This window comes from Xyrauchen texanus, chromosome 10 (genome assembly GCF_025860055.1).
Source record: "Xyrauchen texanus isolate HMW12.3.18 chromosome 10, RBS_HiC_50CHRs, whole genome shotgun sequence".
Lineage (NCBI taxonomy): Eukaryota > Metazoa > Chordata > Actinopteri > Cypriniformes > Catostomidae > Xyrauchen > Xyrauchen texanus.
In genome coordinates, this window is record NC_068285.1 from 42,288,604 (window position 1) to 42,314,238 (window position 25,635).

The following is a 25,635-nucleotide window of genomic DNA, read 5'->3' on the forward strand; positions in this document are numbered from 1 at the left end:
CTGCTTCTTTGTGTTCTTCATATTCTTTGCATTTTCATTAGTTGTAATTGCATTCTTCTTTGTATTCATATTCTTCAAGTTCATATTCTTGCTCATGAACATCCTTTTTTTAAACAATCTTTAAAAAAAATCTCAGGAAATATGTAGGTTCTCATTTTTCTGTTCATCCTTTGTCTTAGTAAATTCATTTGAATAGAAAATAATTTTGCTTTGAAATGTTTCAAATAATGGATAATAAGATTTAGTGCATTGAATGACAACAAATTGAACTTTATATCGTGTGACATCCCATCAAGAGATGAGCTAAAAATCAACAGAAGAAATGATGGTGGATATAACACAAGCACAGAGCATAAATAAATAAATTATAATACAGATGAGCCTGTAGCAAGGCATGTTCTCAAACTATAGGGGGACGTTGTCACAATGGAATCTTGTTTTTTGACACTGATTACCTTAAAAAATATTTGTATTTAAAATATATTACAGGTTATTTCATGACTTTCCAGCAATAATGAAAAATTATAAAATGCCAAACCCTTCAAACCCTGCCAGACCTTAGTTTCAGTAGTCATGTCAAAGCAATAACTAAATCAGCATACTATCATCTGAAAAATATTGCAAGAATTAGATGCTTTGTTTCCAGTCAAGACCTAGAGAAACTTGTGCATGCTTTCATCACCAGCAGGGTGGATTATTGTAATGGACTCCTCACTGGCCTTCCCAAAAAGACCATAAGACAGTTGCAGCTCATACAGAACGCTGCTGCCAGGATTCTGAGCAGAACCAGAAAACATGAACATATCACACCAGTCCTCAGGTCTTTACACTGGCTCCCAGTTACATTTAGGATTGATTTTAAAGTATTATTACTGGTATATAAATCACTCAATGGGCTAGGACCTCAATATATTGCAGATATGCTCACTGAATATAAACCCAACAGATCACTCAGATCATTAGGATCACATCAGCTAGAAATACCAAGGGTTCACTCTAAGCAAGGAGAGTCTGCTTTTAGCTATTATGCCAGCCGCAGCTGGAACCAGCTTCCAGAAGAGATCAGATGTGCTCCTACAGTAGTCACATTCAAATCCAGACTCAAACACATCTGTTTAGCTGTGCATTTACTGAATGAGCACTGTGCCACTGTGTGTCCGACTGTTTGTACTGTATTTTATTTTACTGTTTCAGTTATTCTTATTTTTTTATTCTTATTTTAATCTCTTCTATGTAAAGCACTTTGAATTACCATTGTGTATGAAATGTGCTATATAAATAAACTTGCCTTGCCTTCATGAAACTGCTTTAAATGTGTCTTGCTTTAAATCTCAATGTAGGACACAATGTAATTTAATGTTGCTTATGGTGCTGTGATGTAACTGGATCATATCGGCTCTTCAAAGATGTGTTATGTGAGTATTAGAGTCATTCTGTGTAACGGGTGCCTTTTCCATTTTGGATAAGTGATTATTAAGGTACATTTCTGTATGATTTTAAAACTTTCTATCAGACAGAAATGTCTAAGTGCATGCTAAAATATTGCATTGTGCCATCTCATAAATGTATATAAAACGTTATTAACCATGTCAGAGCAAACTGGCTGCTTCTCTCCATTGTCATGTGGCGTCTTATTATTAACATTCAAGAATCAACCATGTGTCTGTTCTTATAGAAAAAGTGTGGTTGAATATGTTTGATAAAATGTAAAGTTATTTTTCTATTTGATTTATCATTAGAATACATATGTGACTTTACCCCCATTAAATGCATTTGAGGGTCAAAAAAGACCAAGCTTGAGATCTTGATGCTTTTTCTTCATAAACTCCTTTTTTTTTTTTTTTTATTATTATTCAATGTCTGCGATGGACTGGCGACCTGTCCAGGGTGTCCCCCGCCTTTCGCCCAATGTTAGCTGGGATAGGCTCCAGCCCCCCGCGACCCTGTACACAGGATAAGCGGTTGACGATGGATGGATGGATGGATTATTCAATGCTGGATATATATTTCATTCAGTTGTGAAGGGATTCACACACATTGAAACTGTATTAATGGACTTTAGGTGACTGTAAAAAAGCCTGTAACAGATATATGGGCAATTTTCATATTTGGTAGTGAAATATGAAACATCTCAACAACTCTACCAACACCAACACATACATGCATATAATTATAATGGACAAGAATAATAATTATCTATTTATTTTTTGTAAAACGACAATGACAGATTAATTGAGGAATACCTGGAGTGTTATATGACAATGCCACTTCATGTAAATAAAAACAATATTCAAAAGGTTGATGACTGTGTACATTTCTGACCCGCATATGCATTTTAGGGCTAAAATGTGTTGGCACTATTTTGAGGCAAATAAGTGACATGAAGAGTGGACAGGGATAAATGATCCTGTTTTAAGTAAATCAAATGGTTTTATATAAATGTAATGGACTTCGTGTGCATGGGAAAACCTCAAGGCTACAGAGTTTGTCATGAAATAGAATTGCAGCACTGCCTTTATGAACATGTAAAATACATAATTGACTAATCAAAACATGTATTTAAATATGCACCATCATTACATGAAAGAATATTTCAATAGAAAAACTTTGCAATTCATTTGTATCGCTTTTATATTATCTATCTATCTATCTATCTATCTATCTATCTATCTATCTATCTATCTATCTATCTATCTATCTATCTATCTATCTATCTATCTATCTATATAATATATATTAATGCACATCAGAAAAGTTCATGTGACTGAATGGCGTTAAACTGAGCCATGCATCATCCTACGTCACTGCTTTCATCATGCTCAACCGCATCAATCTGTAATACACTTTGAGCTTTCAAAAGATTAGGACATGTAACGAGCATCTAAGGATTTTTTGAGACCGCGGTGGTATGGATATGACTACATTTGGGCAGGTTTATTTTTGTTGTGCATATAATGTGAATGCTACCATCAAAAGAGCGCAATGACTGATCGCCGAGCAGATCTGACGGTTTGTGGGTTGTGTTAGTGCGGCTCTTTAATCGACACAGATGTAGCGAAATGTGTTCATGACGTCACCGCTGCCCTCCGCGTTACGTCACACTCTTATAAACCCGTCGCGTTTCTTCGCGCTCGGATTGGACTGTGTTCTCTCTGTCGGTAAAGTGGGACTCGGTCGGCGCGCGTGGTGTGTTTTTTTTGTATGCAATGACACCGTTAACGGACATTTATCCGCTCAGCAGCTGATATCTGATGACACTGAGTGCCGAGCGGTTTGTTTCCAGCGTCGCAAATGATGAATACTCGCGAATATCAGCAAATAGACCCTCAGGCACTCGCGACGCCAGCACTGACTCCTCCAGCGCGAGCTCTGGCCGAGCACAAGCCCGCACGAGCGCGGAGGAAATGGGAGGTGTTTCCCGGGAAGAACCGCTTCTACTGCGATGGACGCATCATCGTGGCGCGTCAGAACGGCGTGCTGCCTCTCACACTGGGGCTCATACTGGTCACCAGTGGTCTGTTTTTCTTTTTCGAGTAAGTAAGCTGTTTTTCTTTGGGCAGGATGGTGCTTTAACCTCACTGGTGTAAGAGAATATATATATTAAAAGAGTTGCAGTCTAAAAGCACGCAGCGACACGTGTACCATAATAAAGACCTATGAAAAACATAATCATAATATAATTGGGGACATTGGGACATATGGTCATAAGGGTTACAGCTCAGTAGGTTTTAACATCGTTTAAATGTTTTAACATTTAATAGTATATCTAGTTCAACAATGTCTGCAGATTCTGTCCTACACATTACAATTCCAGTAAAAATCATAAATAAGTTTAGCTGTTAGGTATACAAGTGAACACAATAAGATTTTGCTCTTATGTAATGAAATGGGTACATTTATTCACCAAAGTGGCATTCAACTGATCACAATGTATAGTCAGAACATTAATAACTTGATAAATTACTAAGTATTAACTAATTCAAAGATTTCTCATCAAAAACATGTGCAGCAATGACAGCTTTGTAGATCTTTGACATTCTAGCTGTCAGTTTGTCCAGATACTCAGGTGACATTTCACCCCACACTTCCTGTAGCACTTGCCATAGATGTGACTGTCTTGTTGGGCACTTCTCACGCACCTTTGATCCCACAAAAGCTCAAGATCCATAACACTCTTTTCCAATTATCTGTTGTCCAATATCTGTGTTTCTTTGCCCACTCTAACATTTTCTTTTAATTTTTCTTTTTCAAAAGTGTCTTTTTCTTTGCAATTCTTCCCATAAGGCCTGTTATAAGGCCTTCCCATAACCCCTGAGTCTTCTCTTTACTGTTGTACATGAAACTGGTGTTGAGCGGGTAGAATTCAATGAAGCTGTCAGCTGAGGACATGTGAGGTGTCTATTTCTCAAACTAGAGACTCTGATCTGGCCTCCCACATCTCTTTCTGTCCTTGTTAGAGTCAGCTGTCATTTTATCTTTGAAGACTGTAGTGCACATATTTGAATGAAATCTTCAGTTTATTGGCACTTTCAAGCATTGAATAACTAACGATTATTTTTATAATCGACTGATCTAATGAATATTAGAACGATTATTTTACTATTTTGGCGATTATTGCAACGATTAATCATTAGCACTTAAACTATTCGGTTTGTGCCCTACTAACTATAAAGAGGACAAATTCATCTTTTAAAAATATATCTAAATGACAATCATTGAACTAAAGGGGAAAAGCTACTTGTTTCTTTTTTTTGTTTAATTAATGAAAAATTTCACTGCAAAATATCCTATTGTTATCAAGTGTTTTTGTCTTGTTGTCCATTTAAAAATATCTAAAAATCCTTAAAACAAGTTACATTTACTTGAGATATATATATATATATATATATATATATATATATATATATATATATAAGATATTTAAACTTGCTCTAAGAGAATGTATCTTAAATATAAAAGTGTATTTTGTATATAGTGCATCTGGAAAGTATTCACAGCGCTTCACTTTTTCCTAATTTGTTATGTCACAGCCTTATTCCAAAATTGATTAAATTCATTATTTTCCTCATAATTCTACAAACAATACCCCATAATGACAACATGAAAGAAGTTTGTTTGAAATCTTTGCAAATTTATAAAAAATAAATATGAAAAAGAAAATCACATGTACATAAGTAATTAGCCTTTTCTCAATACTTTGTTGAAGCATCTTTGGCACCAATTACAGCCTCAAGTCTTTTTGTGTATGATGCTACAAGCTTGGCACACCAGCACAAGTGTGCACCAGTGATGAGCGGATCCGTGCAAGACAGTGTTTCAGCCGGGAGAGTTTTGAAACTCTCTCTCGCTGTTTTTCACGCAACTCATATAAGTGGCTCTGACCGCACTGATAAATGCCAGTTTCGGAGTTTGTGCTTATTTATACAGCCCGCTTCCTTATTATTTGAACTTTAATAAAGGATACATTAAATACAGACTAACAGCGCAGTGTTTCCTTTTTAGATGCTCTGACTGGCAAATTTTGCTCAAGCTGAACACCAGGTACGGCTCTGCTTTATTTCACGATGACACTGCTTCTGTATTTACTTATTTTGCATTTTTGTATTATAATATTCTGCGATATACATCACCTTAATTTGTTTGGAGTGCGTCTGGACTGTGAGCTGTTCTATCTTCCTCCTGAAGTGCTGCTCTCCAAAGTCATCATTAGCATTTCAAAATATCTCCTGTTGCGTTAAATGAGATCAAATGATTATTCGACCACGAACATTTTTGTCGACTAATCGTTTCAGCCCCATTGTAGAGACCTCATTCCTCAAAACAATGATTGACTGACGAGTTTCTAGAGAAAGCTGTTTCTTTTTTGCCATTTTTGTCCTAATATTGACCTTAAGACATGCCAGTCTATTGCATACTGTGGCAGCTCAAAAACAAACACCAAGACAACGTTAAGCTTCATTTAACAAACCAAATAGCTTTCAGCCATGTATGATATAATGGCAAGTGATTTTCTAATAACAAATGATACATTTAGCATGATTACTCAAGGATAAGGTGTTGTAGTGATGTCTGCTGGAAATGGGTTCTGTTCTAGATTTGATCAAAAATGACTTTTTTCAAATAGTGATGGTGCTGTTGTTTTACATCAGTAATGTCCTGATTATACTTTGTGTTCAGTTGAATGCCACTTTGGCGAATAATGTACCAATTTCCTTCCAAAACAGCTAAATCTGTACATTATTCCAAACTTATGGCCGCCAGTGTATTTTTTTTCACAAATGGATCTACAAAATGCCCAGATAGTTTACATTTAAAAACATATTTTCTAGACAATTAGGAAATAATAGAATAAAATATACATAGATGTTTAATTTTTCATATTTCAAAGAGATAATGCAACAAATCAGGACAAATCTAGAACAGGACTCACTACTTTTCACACTCATGACAGCAAATAGCTGTCAAACAAACATTGAGCTACTTACTCATAACACTTAAGCTACACATGAGTATTTTCTCAGGCACTTGTTGAGTCTAAATAGATGAAACTTGCATAATGTCAGTAGAACATCCAAATGGAAGCAGTCATATCATACTGTTCATGTGTTGTACTTGCTATAGTTTACTTCCAAGTTGTTTCTTCATAAAATAGCATTGTCAAATGTAAATCACTGAAACAACAGCGCCACCTTGAGTAACAAATAACGTGTATAACTGCGGGCTCCATTGGGCGGACCGCGGTCCTGACCCCAGATTTTTCCATCCGGACTGAGACAGCATGACAGCGGTTGCCCCATCTCACCGTTTCTCCACTTTAGGTTAGCAGCGTGGAGCTGTGTACACCGTAAGTGCTCCGGGTCATGGATAGCACTGATCTTTCAGCACTGTATCCTTTTAATGTTTTTCTCCAGCACCGAACACACTTGATTTATGCCCTTTCGCACTCCACCCGCAGCAGCAATATAGATGGATACCAGCATCTTTCGCTAAATACACTGCAAAAAAAAAAAACAATCTTCATGTGTCTGATGTGACTCCGACGGTTCAGCTAATTTGCTTGTGACAGGACAATTTATCGTGGTTCCAGAGCGCCTTTCAGACTTAAATTAGCTATATTAATCAACATGTTTTGAGTCTATCGATAATGAACAGATTTTCTTTTTTGTGACATTTTGTGAAAATGAATCTGAGTCAGAGATAACATCATATCTGGCATGGATGGCAAGAAAGACAACCAAAACTTCGAAATGATGAGTTCTCCGCTTATGATGAAAAATATTTCCATTATTTGATAATCAGCCCCTTTAGTATTTTTAAAGTGCACTATTCAGATGTACATTGTTTGTTTTTGGTAGATTCAAATTTGAAGGAAAATATAAAAATGGTTCATTAAGACTTTTCTCTCAGGAGTTACACCTGAACCCCAATACAATATCTTATATATATATATATACATGCATACATACATACATACATACATACATACAGTGGGTACGGAAAGTATTCAGACCCCCTTAAATTTTTCACTCTTGGTTATATTGCAGCCATTTGCTAAAATCATTTAAGTTTATTTTTTTTCCTCATTATTGTACACACAGGACCCCATATTGACAGAAAAACACAGAATTGTTGACATTTTTGCACATTTATTAAAAAAGAAAAACTGAAATATCACATGGTCCTAAGTATTCAGACCCTTTGCAGTGACACTCATATATTTAACTCAGGTGCTGTCCATTTCTTCTGATCATCCTTGAGATGGTTCTACACCTTCAATTGAGTCCAGCTGAGTTTGATTATACTGATTGGACTTGATTAGGAAAGCCACACACCTGTCTATATAAGACCTTACAGCTCACAGTGCATGTCAGAGCAAATAAGAATCATGAGGTCAAAGGAACTGCCTGAAGAGCTCAGAGACAGAATTGTGGCAAGGCACAGATCTGGCCAAGGTTACAAAAAATTTCTGCTGCCCTTAAGGTTCATAAGAGCACAGTGGCCTCCATAATCCTTAAATGGAAGACGTTTGGGACGACCAGAACCCTTCCTAGAGCTGGCCGTCCGGCCAAACTGAGCTATCGGGGGAGAAGAGCCTTGGTGAGAGAGGTAAAGAAGAACCCAAAGATCACTGTGACTGAGCTCCAGAGATGCAGTCGGGAGATGGGAGAAAGTTGTAGTAAGTCAACCATCACTGCAGCCATCCACCAGTCGGGGCTTTATGGCAGAGTGGCCCGACGGAAGCCACTCCTCAGTGCAAGACACATGAAAGCCTGCATGGAGTTTGCTAAAAAACAACTGAAGGACTCCAAGATGGTGATAAATAAGATTCTCTGGTCTGATGAGACCAAGATAGAACTTTTTGGCCTTAATTCTAAGCGGTATGTGTGGAGAAAACCAGGCACTGCTCATCACCTGTCCAATACAGTCTCAACAGTGAAGCATGGTGGTGGCAGCATCATGCTGTGGGGGTGTTTTTCAGCTGCAGGGACAGGACGACTGGTTGCAATCGAGGGAAAGATGAATGCGGCCAAGTACAGGGATATCCTGGACGAAAACCTTCTCCAGAGTGCTCTGGACCTCAGACTGGGCCGAAGGTTCACATTCCAACAAGACAATGACCCTAAGCACACCGCTAAAATAACGAAGGAGTGGCTTCACAACAACTCCGTCACTGTTCTTGAATGGCCCAGCCAGAGCCCTGACTTAAACCCAATTGAGCATCTCTGGAGAGACCTGAAAATGGCTGTCCACCAACGTTTACCATCCAACCTGACAGAACTGGAGAGGATCTGCAAGGAGGAATGGCAGAGGATACCCAAATCCAGATGTGAAAAACTTGTTGCATCTTTCCCAAAAAGACTCATGGCTGTATTAGATCAAAAGGGTGCTTCTACTAAATACTGAACAAAGGGTCTGAATACTTAGGACCATGTGATATTTCAGTTTTTCTTTTATAATAAATGTGCAAAAATGTCAACAATTCTGTGTTTTTCTGTCAATATGGGGTGCTGTGTGTACAATAATGAGGAAAAAAAATGAACTTAAATGATTTTAGCAAATGGCTGCAATATAACAAAGAGTGAAAAATTTAAGGGAGTCTGAATACTTTCCGTAACCACTGTACATACATACATACATGCATACATACAGGAGAGGATCCCCCATATTCCACTACTTTGGTTGTCTTTGGGCAACAAGGTCCTCATACTTGCCCAGTTCTTAAGAGATTTTCCACTGTTAAATAATGATTTATGATTTTATTTACAATAGGGCTCGGTATTGATACAGATTTCACATTCACAATCTTTCGATTTAATATCTAATTAAATGAGTATATTTCAGTTATAATGTCCCTTTTGCTTACATATAAAAGAAATAGTATCCCAGCTAATGCTGTTAAATGTTCAGGGAACCTTTTAACTAGGTACATTTAGGAAAATATTCATTTTACTAATTATATGTAAGTACCTTTTCAACATTTTGGTCACATTTTGGCTTTTTTAAAAATGAACAAATAAAGGTATTCAATCAATAAATAAGATGCTGTATTTAATTCAACAATCCGTGTCAGTTTATACTGCGGTTGCCACATGCGGAAAACACTGAAGCTAGTCATAAAGATGGCATTAGCAATAAAACGCAGAATGTTGTGGAATATAACATATTTGGATGAAAATTAATGTTTGAATGTACAATTAATCAAATTAAAATTGTTATATGTATTATAATTAAACAAAAAAAAGTCTCTGATTTAATTGAATGAATAAATAATGTGCAAGTGATGCACGCTTCAAAATGAATGTGTAGAGCCGGCAGCTACATTTGAAGTCAGAAGTTTACATACACCTTAAACAAATACATTTAAATTTGTTTTTTCATAGTTCCTGACATTTAATTATAGAAAACATTCCCTGTCTTAGATCCATTATCACTACTTTAATTTAAGAATGTGAAATGTCAGAATAATAGTTTCATCACTTTCCCAGTGGGTCAGAAGTTTACATACACTTTGTTAGCATTTGGTAGCATTGCCTTTAAATTGTTTAACTTGTGTCAAATATTTTGGGTATCCTTCTAAGCTTCTCACAATAAGTGATTTTTGGCCAATTCATCCTGACAGAACTGGTGTAACTGAGTCAGGATTGTAGGCCTCATTGCTGGCACACGCTTTTTCAGTTCTGCCCACAAATTTTCTTTTGGATTGAGGTGAGGGCTTTGTGATGGCCACTCCAATACCTTGACTTTGTTGTCCTTAAGCCATTTTGTCACAACTTTGGAAGTATTCTAGGTGTCATTGTCCATTTTGAAGACCCATTTGCGACCAAGCTTTAACTTCCTGGCTGATGTCTTGAGATTTTGCTTCAATATATCCACATACATTTTCTTCCTCCATGATGCCATCTATTTTGTGAAGTGCACCAGTCCCTCCTGCAGCAAAACACCCCCACAACATGATGCTTCCACCTCCATGATTCACGGTTGGGATGTTGTTCTTCGGTTGGCAAGCCTCACTCTTTTCCCTCCAAACAGAACTATGGTTATTATGGTTAAACAGTTACATTTTTGTTTAATTAGATCAGAGGACATTTCTCCAAAAAGTAAGATCTTTGTCCCCATATGCACTTGCAAACTGTAGTCTGTCTTTTTTTATGGGTTTTGTAGTCTGGCTTCTTCCTTGCAGAGCAGCCTTTCAGGTTATGTCGATATAGGACTCGTTTTACTGTGGATATAGATACTTGTCTACCTGTTTCCTCAAGCTTCTTCACAAGGTCTTTTGCTGCTGTTCTGGGATTGATTTGCACTTTTCGCACCAAACTACATTCATCTCTAGAAGACAGAATGTGTCTCCTTCCTGAGCGGTATGATGGCTGTGTGGTCCCATGGTGTTTATACTTGCATACTATTGTTTGTACAGATGAACGTGGTTCCTTCAAGTGTTTGGAAATTGCTCCCAAGGATGAACCAGACTTTATATTTTGTCTGAGGTCTTTGCTGATTTCTTTATTTTCCTATGATGTCAAGCAAAGGAGCACTGTTTGAAAGTAGGCATCTTAAAATACATCCACAGGTATACTTCCAATTCAGTTCCTATCAGAAGCTAATTGTCTAAAGTCTTGACATAATTTTCTGGAATTTTCCAAGCTGCTTAAAGGCACCGTTAAGTTAGTGTATGTAAACTTCTGACACACTGGAATTGTGATATTGTCAATTAAAAGTGAAACAATCTGTCTGTAAACAATTGTTGGAAAAATTACTCATGTCATGAACAAAATAGATATAGTTTGCTACTATTAAATATGTGGAGTGGTTAAAAGATGAGTTTTAATAACTTCAACCTGAGTGTATGTAAACTTCTGACTTCAGCTGTATATATTGTATTTAATTAAATCACAGCTTTATGGGGATTAATTAATCACACTGGGCCATGGACTAATTTATTTTCAATCCTAACTTGCAGAAGGGTTTCTGCAGGTCTGTAAAAAGGTCTTACACATTCTTAAATTGCCCTTTAACAAATTGAGGCCTTATAAAGGTCCTAAATCAGAGCAACAAGTCTTAAAGTCATGGTATTAAATGTTGCATGAGGGATTGGATTCTCATTGCGTTTAAGTCGTTTTAAAGGAAGGAATCATTTCTGGGCATGAGTAGCCCCCATACCAAATTTGGAGTCTCTAAGACACACACACAGTAAAGTGCTACCACCAGTTAAAAAATTCAGTTTTCTTTTTTGCGTATTGTTTTTTTATTGTCATGTGCGCAGGCTAACAAGTTACACTGTTCCATGAAATTCTTTCTTTGTCTTTGTTCACCAATAATAATACAAAAAAAGTATGCAGATTTCAGGAGCCATTTGTGTTTAACCATTTATCCATGAAACAAAATTCTTATTGTATGTAATTGCACTCCTACTGTTGATACAAATGGAACGCTTAACCTTGTACTCTGCAGGATTTTTGGACTGCCACCTGAAATTGTTCATATTTAAAAGCTACCTGTTCACACATACAGTGGACTATTTTCATTAAAAGGGTCTCATTTTACAGATAACCCTCTATATTTTAAGAAATTATTGCAATAATGAATAAATAACATTGAAAAATTGTTTATCATAAAATACGCTGATATATTTTTGAAAATAATTCAAACTGTTGTATTATGACAACAAAATAAATATACAGGCATCTTCCTGAGAATGAGAGTTTTCATTTATATATTTTCATTTTAAAATGTCTACAACATAATCTGTGGGGCCAATTTACTACAAATGTTTGTGGTCTCTGAAAAGTTCAGATTATAAACTTTCTAATGATACCACATATGTCTAACTTATGCATCCTGGGACTTTAGTGTTTAAGTGTTGAAATGGCTTGCCATATACCACCTCATCAGAGTTTAAGAGGAAATAAGGCCATTACTGTGGTCGCCATCTTGGATCATGGCACATCGTTTATTTGCTACTATTCCTTCAAACTTTGCTCAATTTGCCTAAATAATGGCTCAAAATCATCTCCAGACTGATCCGCACAGAATGAATAATACCGAATTCTGATTTTGTTGAAAAGTTACATTTAAAGAAATCAAAATTCAAGTTTTTCTGCTTTTAATCCATATATTTTAGCTTTATATGCTAGTGTACTTCTAAAAATTGACAAAATTCATTTTCGGATGATATAAGTATTGAAAATCTACAGTCTCTTACGGCTAGAAAAACCCAGAAAAATTATGACTCACAATGTTCTGCATTAATTTTGACCGATCAAATGCTTTCTAGAACGTGAACGTTCCCACCCTCTCAATCTGAATAGCATGTCTGTCTGTGTTCTAACTGGCACTGATCATGATTTCGCAGGGCACTAGGGAGGGTGCACAATTCATGCTGTAGTGTCGTTCCAAACAGATGTTCCACTAAGAATCACTTACATTTTTGTTTTAAATGACTTATCACTTTTCAGCCATCTGAAGCTCTCACAGTGGAGGCTAAGGGTCTTTGAAGGGAATAGGGCATAGGGATGATCACTGCTGAGTGCGACGCACCAATGCAGGAATGGATGCAAGGAAACTTGGTGGAATTTATTTAATACAGGTTTCTTGGGATGTACAGTGCAAGTGAGTGTTCTTTATTCTTTATATTGAGTGTATTGTGATATAAAACATGGATATATTTCAATGTTTTACTCGTTCATCTGCTTTGATGTGTACAATGGCTCGAGCCTCATCGTTAGCAAATACCGCGATGCGGTGTTCGTTTGTTGCCTGGTTTCGAAGAAGGGGATCAGTTTGATCCTCAAGTCAGTGGTCAGACTTCGGCAGATCGCTTCCTGGGCTGAACACCAGCTCTGGCGCGTGTGTGTGTGTGTGTGTGTGTGTGTGTGCGCTTGCGTGTGTGTGTGTGTGTTGCTTTGCCAGGGGCTGTGGCATAAACTAAAGCTTATTGGCTGTTTTTCAAAAATGCGGGGGCTGTTCGTCAAGTCCTGCCCCAACTTCATGTTTCAGTAGGAAATCAGTCAACAGGCTAAAGAAAACTGTGTTTTTCAAGGTACTTCAGGTGGACTTCAACACAAATTTAATGAGGAAGTGAGGCAATATCTTGGCAGCTGTTTGTTGTATTGAAACAAAACTTGGTATGCTTCAACAGGACCATGATCTAAGGATACATACAAAGTTCGGTGACAGTGGTACCTATAGATGAAGAAATTTGTATATTGAATATTTTTGCACGTGACCTTTTGAACCATAGGTCCTAAAATCATGAGTTTGGGGTCTGGATTTCTTAGATAATGAGGATTCCAACGATACCCATATCAGCATATATTATGTTTCACATATCAGCCATACTGCCTCTCCGGCATATTGATTTTTATCAAAATGTTAAATGTCTTATGAATTCATTGCTCTTCCAGCTAGAAAGACGCTGTCAAATCATGACGTCAAACTGTACTAGAGAAACTTTGTCCAATCAAATGCGTTCTAGAATGAGAAGGCACCTGCCCCATTAGTCTGCTCACCGCAGATGGCTGTGTTTTCATCTGCGCTAATGGTTCCTTCACAGGGCACTTCAGATAGAGCACAATCCATGTTGTGGGGTCTTTCCAAACAGAATTTCCAATAATAATTACTGTTGAAGTGAGTTGTGACTGACCGTTATCACGTTTCAGCCCCATGAAGCCCTCAGAGTGGAGGGTAATTGTCTTTGAAGGGAATAGTGCATAGGGACTATCACTTCTGATTGGACGCATTTGCGGTAGTTAGATGCAATTCACTTGTCAGTGCACTTCACGGGGACTTTTAATGTCCTAGATGTATTTTTATACATTTTTATTTTACATGTATGGTGGTGATCACATTTTTATTCCAGAGCTTTGAGGGCTATTTTTGGGTATTGTTTAAACAATATTCAAGTGAAACAGCGGTGTCGTATAGCTGATACAATGGGTCTGATCAGAAGTAAACGTTTTTATACACATTCTCGTGGTTGGGGCAGAGGTGTTCAAGCCTATTATGTTACTTTTTGTCAAATGTATTAAAAAGTAATGGACATCTGTTAAATTGCGTTTCTAAACTGTGAACTGTATACAGCATTTATGACTGTTCTTGTGCTCCCTAGGCATTTCTGTTTACAGAATGATGTGATGACATATTGTGCTCCCTTGAACTTATCTAAATTTCCTTAAGTTGGTCTGAATAAGGTCTTAAATTTAACTTCATAAAACCTGCAGGAACCCTGTACAGTATAAACCTTTAAAGGACCTACCTTGAGCTCCAAGGTTGTTTATCAATGGGATTTGCTTCCGTTAGAACCATCAGTCCAAAATATTTCAACTTCATTATTTAAAATAATTTTTAATAGTGGAATTTCAAGTGAAGAACTACACTACCCATGGTCCAGCAGAGAAAGCTTAACCAATTAGAGAACCATGGGCAACAAAGCCCGCACAACATGCATCGGTGCGACCGCCCATTTCCGCGAAATACTGTGAATGACGTAATCGAGTCTGTCTCCTTTCACCCAAAAACTACTTGTATATTTGTACATATCTGAATATTCTGCAATAAATGTAAAATATATTGTTTCTATACTTCTAATCAGCAATCTAAAATCAATAGTTTGATGTATTCACATCGTTTTTTATTTAATTTCATTATTTGCAATGCTTAATGGGATTATACTTTGCATCCTTGATAAAGACTAAGTACACGGCTTTGTACCTTTTTATTTTTTTGCCTCAACGAAGTTTGTGATGTTGTGATTTACCTCAGAGCTGGTTGGTTTAGATCATGGCTGTCTTTTATGGAAGATTTTATGAAAAGCTTATGATATAAATGATTGGGAAAAATACTTCCGGAACCCAGCTGCTGAATAAGAGGGTGGGCACTGATGTTGTACTATTTAAATTAGGCTTAAAAGTCATTAAAAAGTGCATAGTACATTTAATTCAAATAATACAATATAATTTAAAATTATTTCACTTAATACATTTCATTAAATTCATTTTTGCTTTTTGCTTTTATTTTCACTTTAGGTAGTATGTAAAAAAAAAATGTGTAGTTTTTTTTGTAGTCAAGACTTTATGGGAGTTTATACAGACACTGACTCTCAAAGTAAAACCTACTTAAAAATAAACCTTCTCCAGTGAGAAATATTCACTGAAGTAAAGTGTTACAACTTGCCCTGGTCTCTCCTAAACTGATTTAAAGTACAATAAACATTATACAGTAGAATACATCTTTATTTTTATTTGCTGCATCTCTAAGGATATTATTATATGAGAGTCTGTTAATGAATGATGTGTGCTTAAGTGACTTATTTTGGTATTAATCACACTGCTAGCTTGAAAGCAGCTCCCTGTGCATGCAGCATAGTGAGCAGAGATTCAGTCTTTATATTATTTCATTAGTAGGCTTTTTTATTAAATGTTTACTGCTGTGCTTTCAGACATCTATTCTTGCCTAGATCCTCTTATAAAACCACCATCTCTCTCTCTCTCTCTCTCTCATGCTGTCTAAAAGGCATTTGTTAAGCGTCAATCATTGGATTTAGAATGCACAGAGCTGGAGGGAATGGAACCATTTAATGGAACACAAGCTTCCTTGTTCCGGAATCGATGTCCTAATTGAGCTCTTCTCTCATTACAGCTGCCCATTCCTGGTGAAGCACCTCACCGGCTGCATCCCGGTGATCGGAGGGGTGCTGTTTGTGTTTGTGATCATCTCTCTCCTTCAGACCAGCTTCACCGATCCAGGGATTGTGCCCAGAGCAACAGCAGAGGAGGCTGCAGATATCGAGAAGCAGATCGGTGAGAGAGAATGCGTCTCCACGTGTCCATGTAGCTTACTGAATACCTTTTTTAAAAGGAACATTTCCCCTAAAACTGACAATGCTGCCATTATTTACTCCCTCTAATGTCACTCCAAACCTGCATGACTTTGTTTTGTGGAACACAAAAGGAAACTTCTCTCTTCAGTTTTCTGTATATTGAAAGTGAATCGTGACAAGAGAGGGGGGGAAAAACACCATAGTGAAAGTAGTGAATAAGACTATATATTTTCTATATAAGTCTTCTGAAGCTATACGGTCAATTTGTGAGATTATTTACTCTAAAATCAGATGCAATCATCAATCAACTCCTGTAGGCAGTGCACAAATCAAATATAGCGACTACGCCAATAACATCAAACTGCATTGATTCTTGCGTCATGACGTTTGGTCACGAGACACACATGAACCATTGACGTTTGAGAAAGTCATGAGGGTTTGAAGCCTTTTTGGGTGATCAGTAAGTAGGTAAAACAGTGTGCAGGATGCAATGCTAAACATTAAAACAGTAGTACTCTACATAGATGCCAGAACAAATTTGGGGTTTATCTAACATAAGTACATAAGTTTGCATAAACAAAAACTTAAAAGGTGATTTCAGACATTTGTATTTTTTGCATTTGGTGATATGGCAGTTGTCTTGACATTGAGGGTTTTGGATGCAGAATCATCCAAAAGCAACATTTTTCGGATGCAGATGCTGTTGATTATCAGGAAAAGATTGAGGAAACCTAAATCTGATTGTATGAATGTTCATCAGAAAAGCGCTACCTGATTGGTCAGAGAAAATAAAACCCAACTGTAACCCTTACCAATCAGGAATGGCTTTCTTCATTAATATAAATGGGTCTTCCCTTCCCCTGCCATCCTATGTTCTGGAAATCCGCAATTGGGATGCTCAAACAATCAGAGCAGTGTTTTCACATTAAGCTTGGATTTTAACGTCTGAAAAATGACACACATTGCCTTTAACCTTTGACAGTTTGATTTATATAACCTTTCTAAGTCTAGAAAGAGGCAGTTGGTGTTACTTTTGGTTCAGTTGTCACACTGAGAATGAAAGGACAAGTTTAGGGCATTGCTTTGTTGATACAGTACCCAGTGCAGTGTGCTGTGGTATACTGCATATTTGAGCAAATTTAGTAGGTCATTGAGGATTTTTATGCTTGCATAACAATTGCATACTATGTACAGTATACATATTAAATAAGTCAATGCAGGATTAGTAAGAGTAATATTGTAATAGGATTCTGAACACAGCTAATGTCAATGTGTACGGCTGGTCAGGATGTTTAAACAGAGCAATATTGACCGTGGAGCCAAAGTGTTTACACTTATTGGCTTAATCAACCTACAAATGGCTTTCCTGTAGTTGGTTCTGCATATTAAATTCGGGAAAAACATATTTTATCATCCAAAATATTACACACCACCTGTAAATAGAACTGTTAAAACTGAAACTAAAATAGAAATGTGTCAGTGACGAACATAACTACTATGAAACGAACAACCCATGTGTCTAAACTGGCTTTAATGGGAAACCTTTTGCATTGTTTGCCTCTACATGGCCCCCCTCCCCCTCCCAAGGCCATTAATGGAGTGGTGATGTATGTGCGCTTGGAAATGGCATCATTCCTTATTTACAGACTATGACACTCACTTGATGACTGTCACATGACAGGATGATTGACTGGATAATTATCCACACACACACTGACATCCACATGGCCTATCTGTTAGTCTGTGCCATGAATCTTCACGTAGACAATAGTATCACATTCTTGTCTTGTCTGAGAGAACCGTGATTATTGGGCTTTCAAATTCCTATCACATTTTAATGACCATGCCAAATTCCCATGAGAATATAAACAAACGACTCTGATAGTGAACGCAAAGTGCTCCGGCTTAACTTTAAATGATCTTGTAATGACAAATAATCCAGGCCATAGCGGGTTCATACACGCAGCTTTAATGACATAGTGACCGAGGGAGAGACACATTTACTCCATTTCTGATGAGTGATGCAATGATGTCAAAGGTTTTGTGTGATGAATGTGTGAAAGTGGAAAAAATTAGGAAAGAAATTGACTATGGCATAATATAATAAAATATAATATAACTTTTTTTTTTTTTTTTAAGAAACAAGTAATATAAACTATATGAGTAAAAAAAAAACAATATGTAATGTAAATATAAAATTGACTAAAACTAAAGTTGAGACATATTTTGATATATAAAACTAGGGCTGTCAATCGATTACAATTTTTAATCAAATTAATTAATCACGATTAATTGTATATACAAATATTTGCTTGAATTTTCAAATAACAATAATTCAATGTATAATGATGAAATAATTATATATAGTTCTTTAAATATTAAAAAATTATATGGATTTAAATTATCTGAAAATATATATATATTTTCAGATAATTAAAATGCATTACATTCTTGTGGCAGAGGAGTTAATCATTGATAAGACAAAACAAAAAACTGCTTTAGAATACAATGTATTGTTTACTACCATATTATTGATCTTAAGTCAATCATTGGCATACAGTTCACAACAATCCATTACACAAGTGAATTTGTCAATCAGTCAAAGATTTATTATGAGGACTTGTTTAAGGATCCGTCAATTTCAACAAGCGTCAGACATGCTTGTGTCACGTCTCGGGTGCGTTGCATCATAAACATAAAATGTTTAGGTCACTGTGTCAAGTTAAATATAGTTTAATACTTCGAACACATCTTGAGATCCCTTAAAGTTCGAATTTGCGGTCCTTCAAGTGTTTTGAACACATGTCTGTTTTGTGCTGTCTGCTGGATCTCATACAGCTGAAATTTCACTTACTGCCCTCTGGAGTAAACAGGTGGTACTGCAAGCTTGCATTTCTCTGGAATCTTCCTTATTACAATCCCGGGGGCATTGCGATTAATTGCATACATTTTTTTAATGAGTTATTTTTAATACAATTAATCTCACTGAATTAACGCGTGAAATCGACAGCCCTATATAAAACATATATATTATTATTTTATTCATATATTTGAAGTTAAATATGTAAAAATGACTTTCCATTATTTATATGAATCATCTTTTTTTGGGGCGGCATTCTCAACAAATAATGATGTATGCGATTAATTGCAATTTATTAATCAGCATGTCATGCAATTAATTCAATAAATGTAATTAATTGACAGTCCTATTAAATCTACTATAGCACATTCATTTGATGTAATCAAAGTAATTTATGTCAAAGAAACTGACTTAATCTGAAAGACATTAAATCACTTGTAAAACACTATAATTCAATTAAGGGTGACTTCATTCTTGGGCGTACTATTCAAACTAACATTCAATCCAATGTATTAAAACTTGAGCTCAAATTCACACAATTTTTGCAATGGGCATAAATGATACCTCCATTTATATGGTTTGCTTTTACTTTTCTAAGTCACAAGGATTTTGTGTGACAGACAATGAAACGGGAATAAAAATGGTACTAATGTCTATTCCACTTAGTATTCCACTTAATACTCACTGGCCTCACGATTCAGTTTGATTATGATTCAAAGGATAAAGATATTTTATATATATATATATATATATATATATATATATATATATATATATATATATATATATATATATATATATATATATATATATATATACTACACACACACACACTCACCTAAAGGATTATTAGGAACACCATATATATTTTATATATATTTATACACTCACCTAAAGGATTATTAGGAACACCATACTAATACTGTGTTTGACCCCTTTAGCCTTCAGAACTGCCTTAATTCTACGTGGCATTGATTCAACAAGGTGCTGAAAGCATTCTTTAGAAATGTTGGCCCATATTGATAGGATAGCATCTTGCAGTTGATGGAGATTTGTGGGATGCACATCCAGGGCACGAAGCTCCCGTTCCACCACATCCCAAAGATGCTCTATTGGGTTGAGATCTGGTGACTGTGGGGGCCATTTTAGTACAGTGAACTCATTGTCATGTTCAAGAAACCAATTTGAAATGATTCGAGCTTTGTGACATGGTGCATTATCCTGCTGGAAGTAGCCATCAGAGGATGGGTACATGGTGGCCATAAAGGGATGGACATGGTCAGAAACAATGCTCAGGTAGGCCGTGGCATTTAAGCGATGCCCAATTGGCACTAAGGGGCCTAAAGTGTGCCAAGAAAACATCCCCCACACCATTACACCACCACCACCAGCCTGCACAGTGGTAACAAGGCATGATGGATCCATGTTCTCATTCTGTTTACGCCAAATTCTGACTCTACCATCTGAATGTCTCAACAGAAATCGAGACTCATCAGACCAGGCAACATTTTTCCAGTCTTCAACTGTCCAATTTTGATGAGCTCTTGCAAATTGTGGCCTCTTTTTCCTATTTGTAGTGGAGATGAGTGGTACCCGGTGGGGTCTTCTGCTGTTGTAGCCCATCCGCCTCAAGGTTGTGCGTGTTGTGGCTTCACAAATGCTTTGCTGCATACCTCGGTTGTAGCAGTGGTTATTTCAGGCAAAGTTGCTCTTCTATCAGCTTGAATCAGTCGGCCAATTCTCCTCTGACCTCTAGCATCAACAAGGCATTTTCGCCCACAGGACTGCCGCATACTGGATGTTTTTCCCTTTTCACACCATTCTTTGTAAACCCTAGAAATGGTTGTGCGTGAAAATCCCAGTAACTGAGCAGATTGTGAAATACTCAGACCGGCCCTTCTGGCACCAACAACCATGCCACGCTCAAAATTGCTTAAATGAACTTTCTTTCCCATTCTGACACTCAGTTTGGAGTTCAGGAGATTGTCTTGACCAGGACCACACCCCTAAATGCATTGAAGCAACTGCCATGTGATTGGTTGATTAGATAATTGCATTAATGAGAAATTGAACAGGTGTTCCTAATAATCCTTTAGGTGTGTGTGTGTGTGTGTGTGTGTGTGTGTGTGTGTGTGTGTGTGTGTGTGTATATATATATATTTATTATATTTATTTATTATGTTTTTTTTTTTTTGTTTTTTTTTTTAAGAGAGTAGCCAACAATTTCAGCATATGAAATCATTCAATACTGTTTTCCCAGGATGCACCTGAATTGGACTGAGAAAATGAACTGTGTGCAGAGCTGGAATAGACAAAAGTCTACACTGAAGAAACAAAGATGTTTCTGAATTGGTTTTGGTCACTCCATAATTTCCATTCTTCTGTGTTACTTAGTTTTGATGACTTAATAGACTACTCTAAACTCTAAAATGTGCAGAAACAAATAACAAAGAATAGGCAAGTGTGATCAAATTTTGCAACGAGTTCTGGTCTCACATTGAGCACGTTTTTGTGTCCGTCCTTACTGTTTTATAATTTATTTCAATGAAAACGTGCGCTAGATATACATCTTTGATGGCTTGTTCATGTTTTTAGACACAATGTCAAGTTAAAAATAACCTAAACTGTTTTTGCTCTTTTGTGGCACTGTGAAATTTTAGTGCAACAAAAATGTATTCCTGCACGTGAACGACACCGAACATGTTTTCAAACGTTGCGCTGAAATTATAAACAAATATTAGCTAACGTATAGGGCCATGTAGTTACTTAAACACTGTCAACACAAGTCACGCCAGCTTCTAGCAGAATAAAAAATTAATAAATGAATTCAGAGCTAAATACTGTGGTTTACTTGAGAAAAAACTTGTAATAATGAACCTATATAAACATAATGTAGAGCTATGTTCAGCAGTCTCACACATAGTCTATAAACAAATCATAATTTAAAGCACAAACACAGACATTTTTATTACAGCACAAATAGAGCACAAATTAACAGCATCGGTTCGGAGCGATTTGGAGTGACGTCACTGCTCCCAAAACGTTTCATGCTATTTCTAAGGAAGATAAATGGTTACAATGTTTTTTATTTTTTTTATTTCACATTGCGCACAAACAGCACAGGGTTGGAGCGATTTGGACCACATGGGGTGGAAAGTTGTCTCACACAGTCAAACAAATTGTATCTAATATCTCAAACACCAAACCAGCACAAATGTAAATTTTTGTGGGCACAAATCGACACATAGAAGTGATTACCGTAGATTTGGTAATGATTTAACTTCATGGAGGTAGTTTGTTTCGTACTGGCTATTAATACACCACCAAGCACGTTAAAAATTGCAAAGCATTTAAACCCATTAAATCTACCAATTGCTTATGAATTTATACTAATCAAAAAATACATTTAGCTTTTAAACCTAAGATCACGTGATGATAAATAATTGAAGCTCTGCAACAAACACAAACATTGAGCATGCAAATATCATGAAATATTAATCTATTTTGATAAAAATAGATAAAAAGTTTGCTGAATGTTTTCATTAAAATAAACTTGGACTTCTATAGCTTTTTTTCTTCACTTTAAAAACTGCTTTCACTTGCACAATACATTGCAATGGCAACAGTATTTAAGATATCAAATATCCCTTTACAATACAGCAGTGTCTTGACATTATTCTGAAGAATTTAAGCAATTCACTTAAATTGTCTATTTCAAAGTCCGTTAAAATTGCCTACCTGCTGCCAGTTGGTGGCATGACCCACAATAAATGTGATCAGCCCCCATTACAAAACATATAGCTGAATTTTCATCAAAATAATGCAATGCACACAGAAGTAATAAGGATCTTCCTGTTTCACATTTTTCCCTTAATTTATTGCCTCGCCATGGCAACACTGTTCAATATCTCAAAAATCCATTTGCAATTTAGCATCTTCAATGTCTTCGCATAATATTGCCTAAGTTTGGTGCCAGTCTCAAGAATCCCCTAGGAGGAGTATTCAAAAGTTCAGAGCCTGAAATGTAAAACAAAAATGCACATTGAATCCAAAATAGCCATCTTCCGGTTGGGTGGAGCTAATGACTGTAATTTTGAAAGTTGTCCATCTTGATGAGAACAATATATGTAGCATGTTTGGTGACTGTAGAAGAAACTGACCCCATCACCTTTGTCAGAGCTCCGCACCCACACCCATTAGCTTTTGCTCAGGCCTAATGGCCGACAACTCTGTGTGTGCAAAATATCACGATATTATATAAGATATCAAGATTCCTTTCACAATTTTAAATCTGTCTTGACTATTCATTTTTTTAAGCAATTCAGGTAAACATAAGAATGATATTTCAAAGTCTGTTAAAATTGCCTCACTTCTGCCAGTTGGTGGCGCAACGACCCTGACCCATAATAGCCACATCAATGTGATCAGCCTGCAAGGCCTAAAGTTTGGCTCAATTTTGATCTAAATCACACAATGCATGCAGAAGATATGAGACGCTTCCTTTTTCCCATTTAATTTTTTTTTTTTTTAACGTTATTTATCGCTTTGCCATGGCAACACCATTCAATACATAAAAAATCTGTTTGCAGTTTCCATACTTTCTGCAGCCATGTGGATGAATGAATAAAATCTCTAATGTAGTTTATTGTCAACCATAAACCTTATTATAATCAAAAATAGAAGGTTTGATGCATAATATGGATACTATAAACAAGCCCAAAACAAACCAGGGAGTCTTATTTTCAAATTACCTAGACTTTGCTTTGTTACAGTGCTCAATATATTTACAGTAGTGACCAAATTAAGCTTTTTGTAGCCTATAAGCCAATAGTGTGTGTGTGTGTGTGTGTGTGTGTGTGTGTGTGTGGACAGACAGACAGACAGACAGACAGACAATCTGTAAAGTATTCACAGTGCTTCACTTTTCCAAAAGTGTTACAGCCTTACTCCAAAATGGATTAAATTCTTTATTTTCCTCAAAATTCTACAAACAATACCACTTAATGAGAACGTGAAAGAAGTTTGTTTGAAATCTTTGCAAATTTATTAAAAATAAAAATGAAGAAAATCACATGTACATAAGTATTCACAGCCTTTGTTCAATACTTTGTTGAAGCACCTTTGACACCAATTACAGCCTCAAGTCTTTTTGTGTATGCTGCTACAACTTGGCACACCTATTTTTGGGCAGTTTCTCCCATTCTTCTTTGCAGGACCTCTCAAGCTCCATCTGGTTGGATGGGGGAGCATCAGTGCACAGCCATTTTCAGATCTCTCCAGAGATTTTCAATCTGGTTCAAATCTGGCAAACTCCTGGTGGGCTGTCTTGTGCCTTTTACTGAGGAGTGGCTTCCGTCTGGCCACTCTACCATACAGGCCTGATTGGTGGAGTGCTGCAGAGATGGTTGTTCTTCTGGAAGGTTCTCCTCTCTCCACAGGAAAATGCTGGAGCTCTGTCTGAGTGACCATCAGGTTCTTGGTCACCTCCCTGACTAAGGCCCTTCTCCCCCGATTGCTCTGTTTGGCCGGGCAGCCAGCTCTAGGAAGAGTCCTGGTGGTTCCAAACTTCCATATTTGGATGATGGAGGCCACTGTGCTCATTGGGACCTTCAATGTTGCAGAAATTTTTCTGTACACTTCCCCAGATCTGTGCCTCGATACAATCCTGTCTCGGAAGTCTACAGACAATTCCTTGGACTTCATGGCTTGGTTTGTGCTCTGACATGCACTGTTAACTGTGGGACCTTATATAGACAGGTGTGTGCCTTTCCAAATCATGTCCAAACAACTGAATTTACCACAGGTGCACTCCAATCAAGTTGTAGAAACATCTCAAGGATGATCAGTGGAAACAGGATGCCCCTGAGCTCAATTTTGAGTGTCATGGCAAAGGCTGTGATTTAAAAAAAAAAAAAAAAAAACAATTTCAAACAAACTTCTTTCACGTTGTCATTATGGGGGTATTGTTTGCAGAATTTTGAGGAAAATAATGAATTTAATCAATTTTGGAGTAAGGCTGTAACATAACAAAATGTGGAAAAAGTGAAGCGCTGTGAATACTTTCCGGATGCAGTGTGTGTGTGTGTGTGTGTGTGTGTGTGTGTGTGTGAGCGTGTATTTATCACTTTGTGGGTACCAAATGTCCCCATAAGGATAGTAAAACCCGAAATTTTTGACCTTGTGGGGACATTTTGTCAGTCCCCATGAGGAAAACAGCTTATAAATCATACTAAATTATGTTTTTTGAAAATGTAAAAATGCAGAATGTTTTCTGTGAGGGTTAGGTTTAGGGGTAGGGTTAGGTTTAGGGGATAGAATATAAAGTTTGTACAGTATAAAAACCATTATGTCTATGGAAAGTCCCCATAAAACATGGAAACACAACGTGTGTGTGTGTGTGTGTGTGTGTAGTCATTTGTGTACAGGGAGCAGAGTATTGGAGAGAGCACACATCCCTGGA

General features: G+C 36.8%; 1 protein-coding gene across 1 annotated transcript in view; it reads left to right on the plus strand.

Moving 5' to 3' along the window:
- The first annotated feature begins 3,294 nt into the window (after positions 1-3,294).
- Positions 3,295-25,635, plus strand: part of LOC127650618 (palmitoyltransferase ZDHHC18-B-like) — a 43,910-nt gene continuing 21,569 nt past the window's right edge. Inside the window, exons 1-2 of the mRNA XM_052136139.1 lie at positions 3,295-3,533; positions 16,135-16,295. Of these exons, the coding sequence (XP_051992099.1) occupies positions 3,295-3,533; positions 16,135-16,295 (400 nt within the window). The remainder of the gene's footprint in view (positions 3,534-16,134; positions 16,296-25,635) is intronic.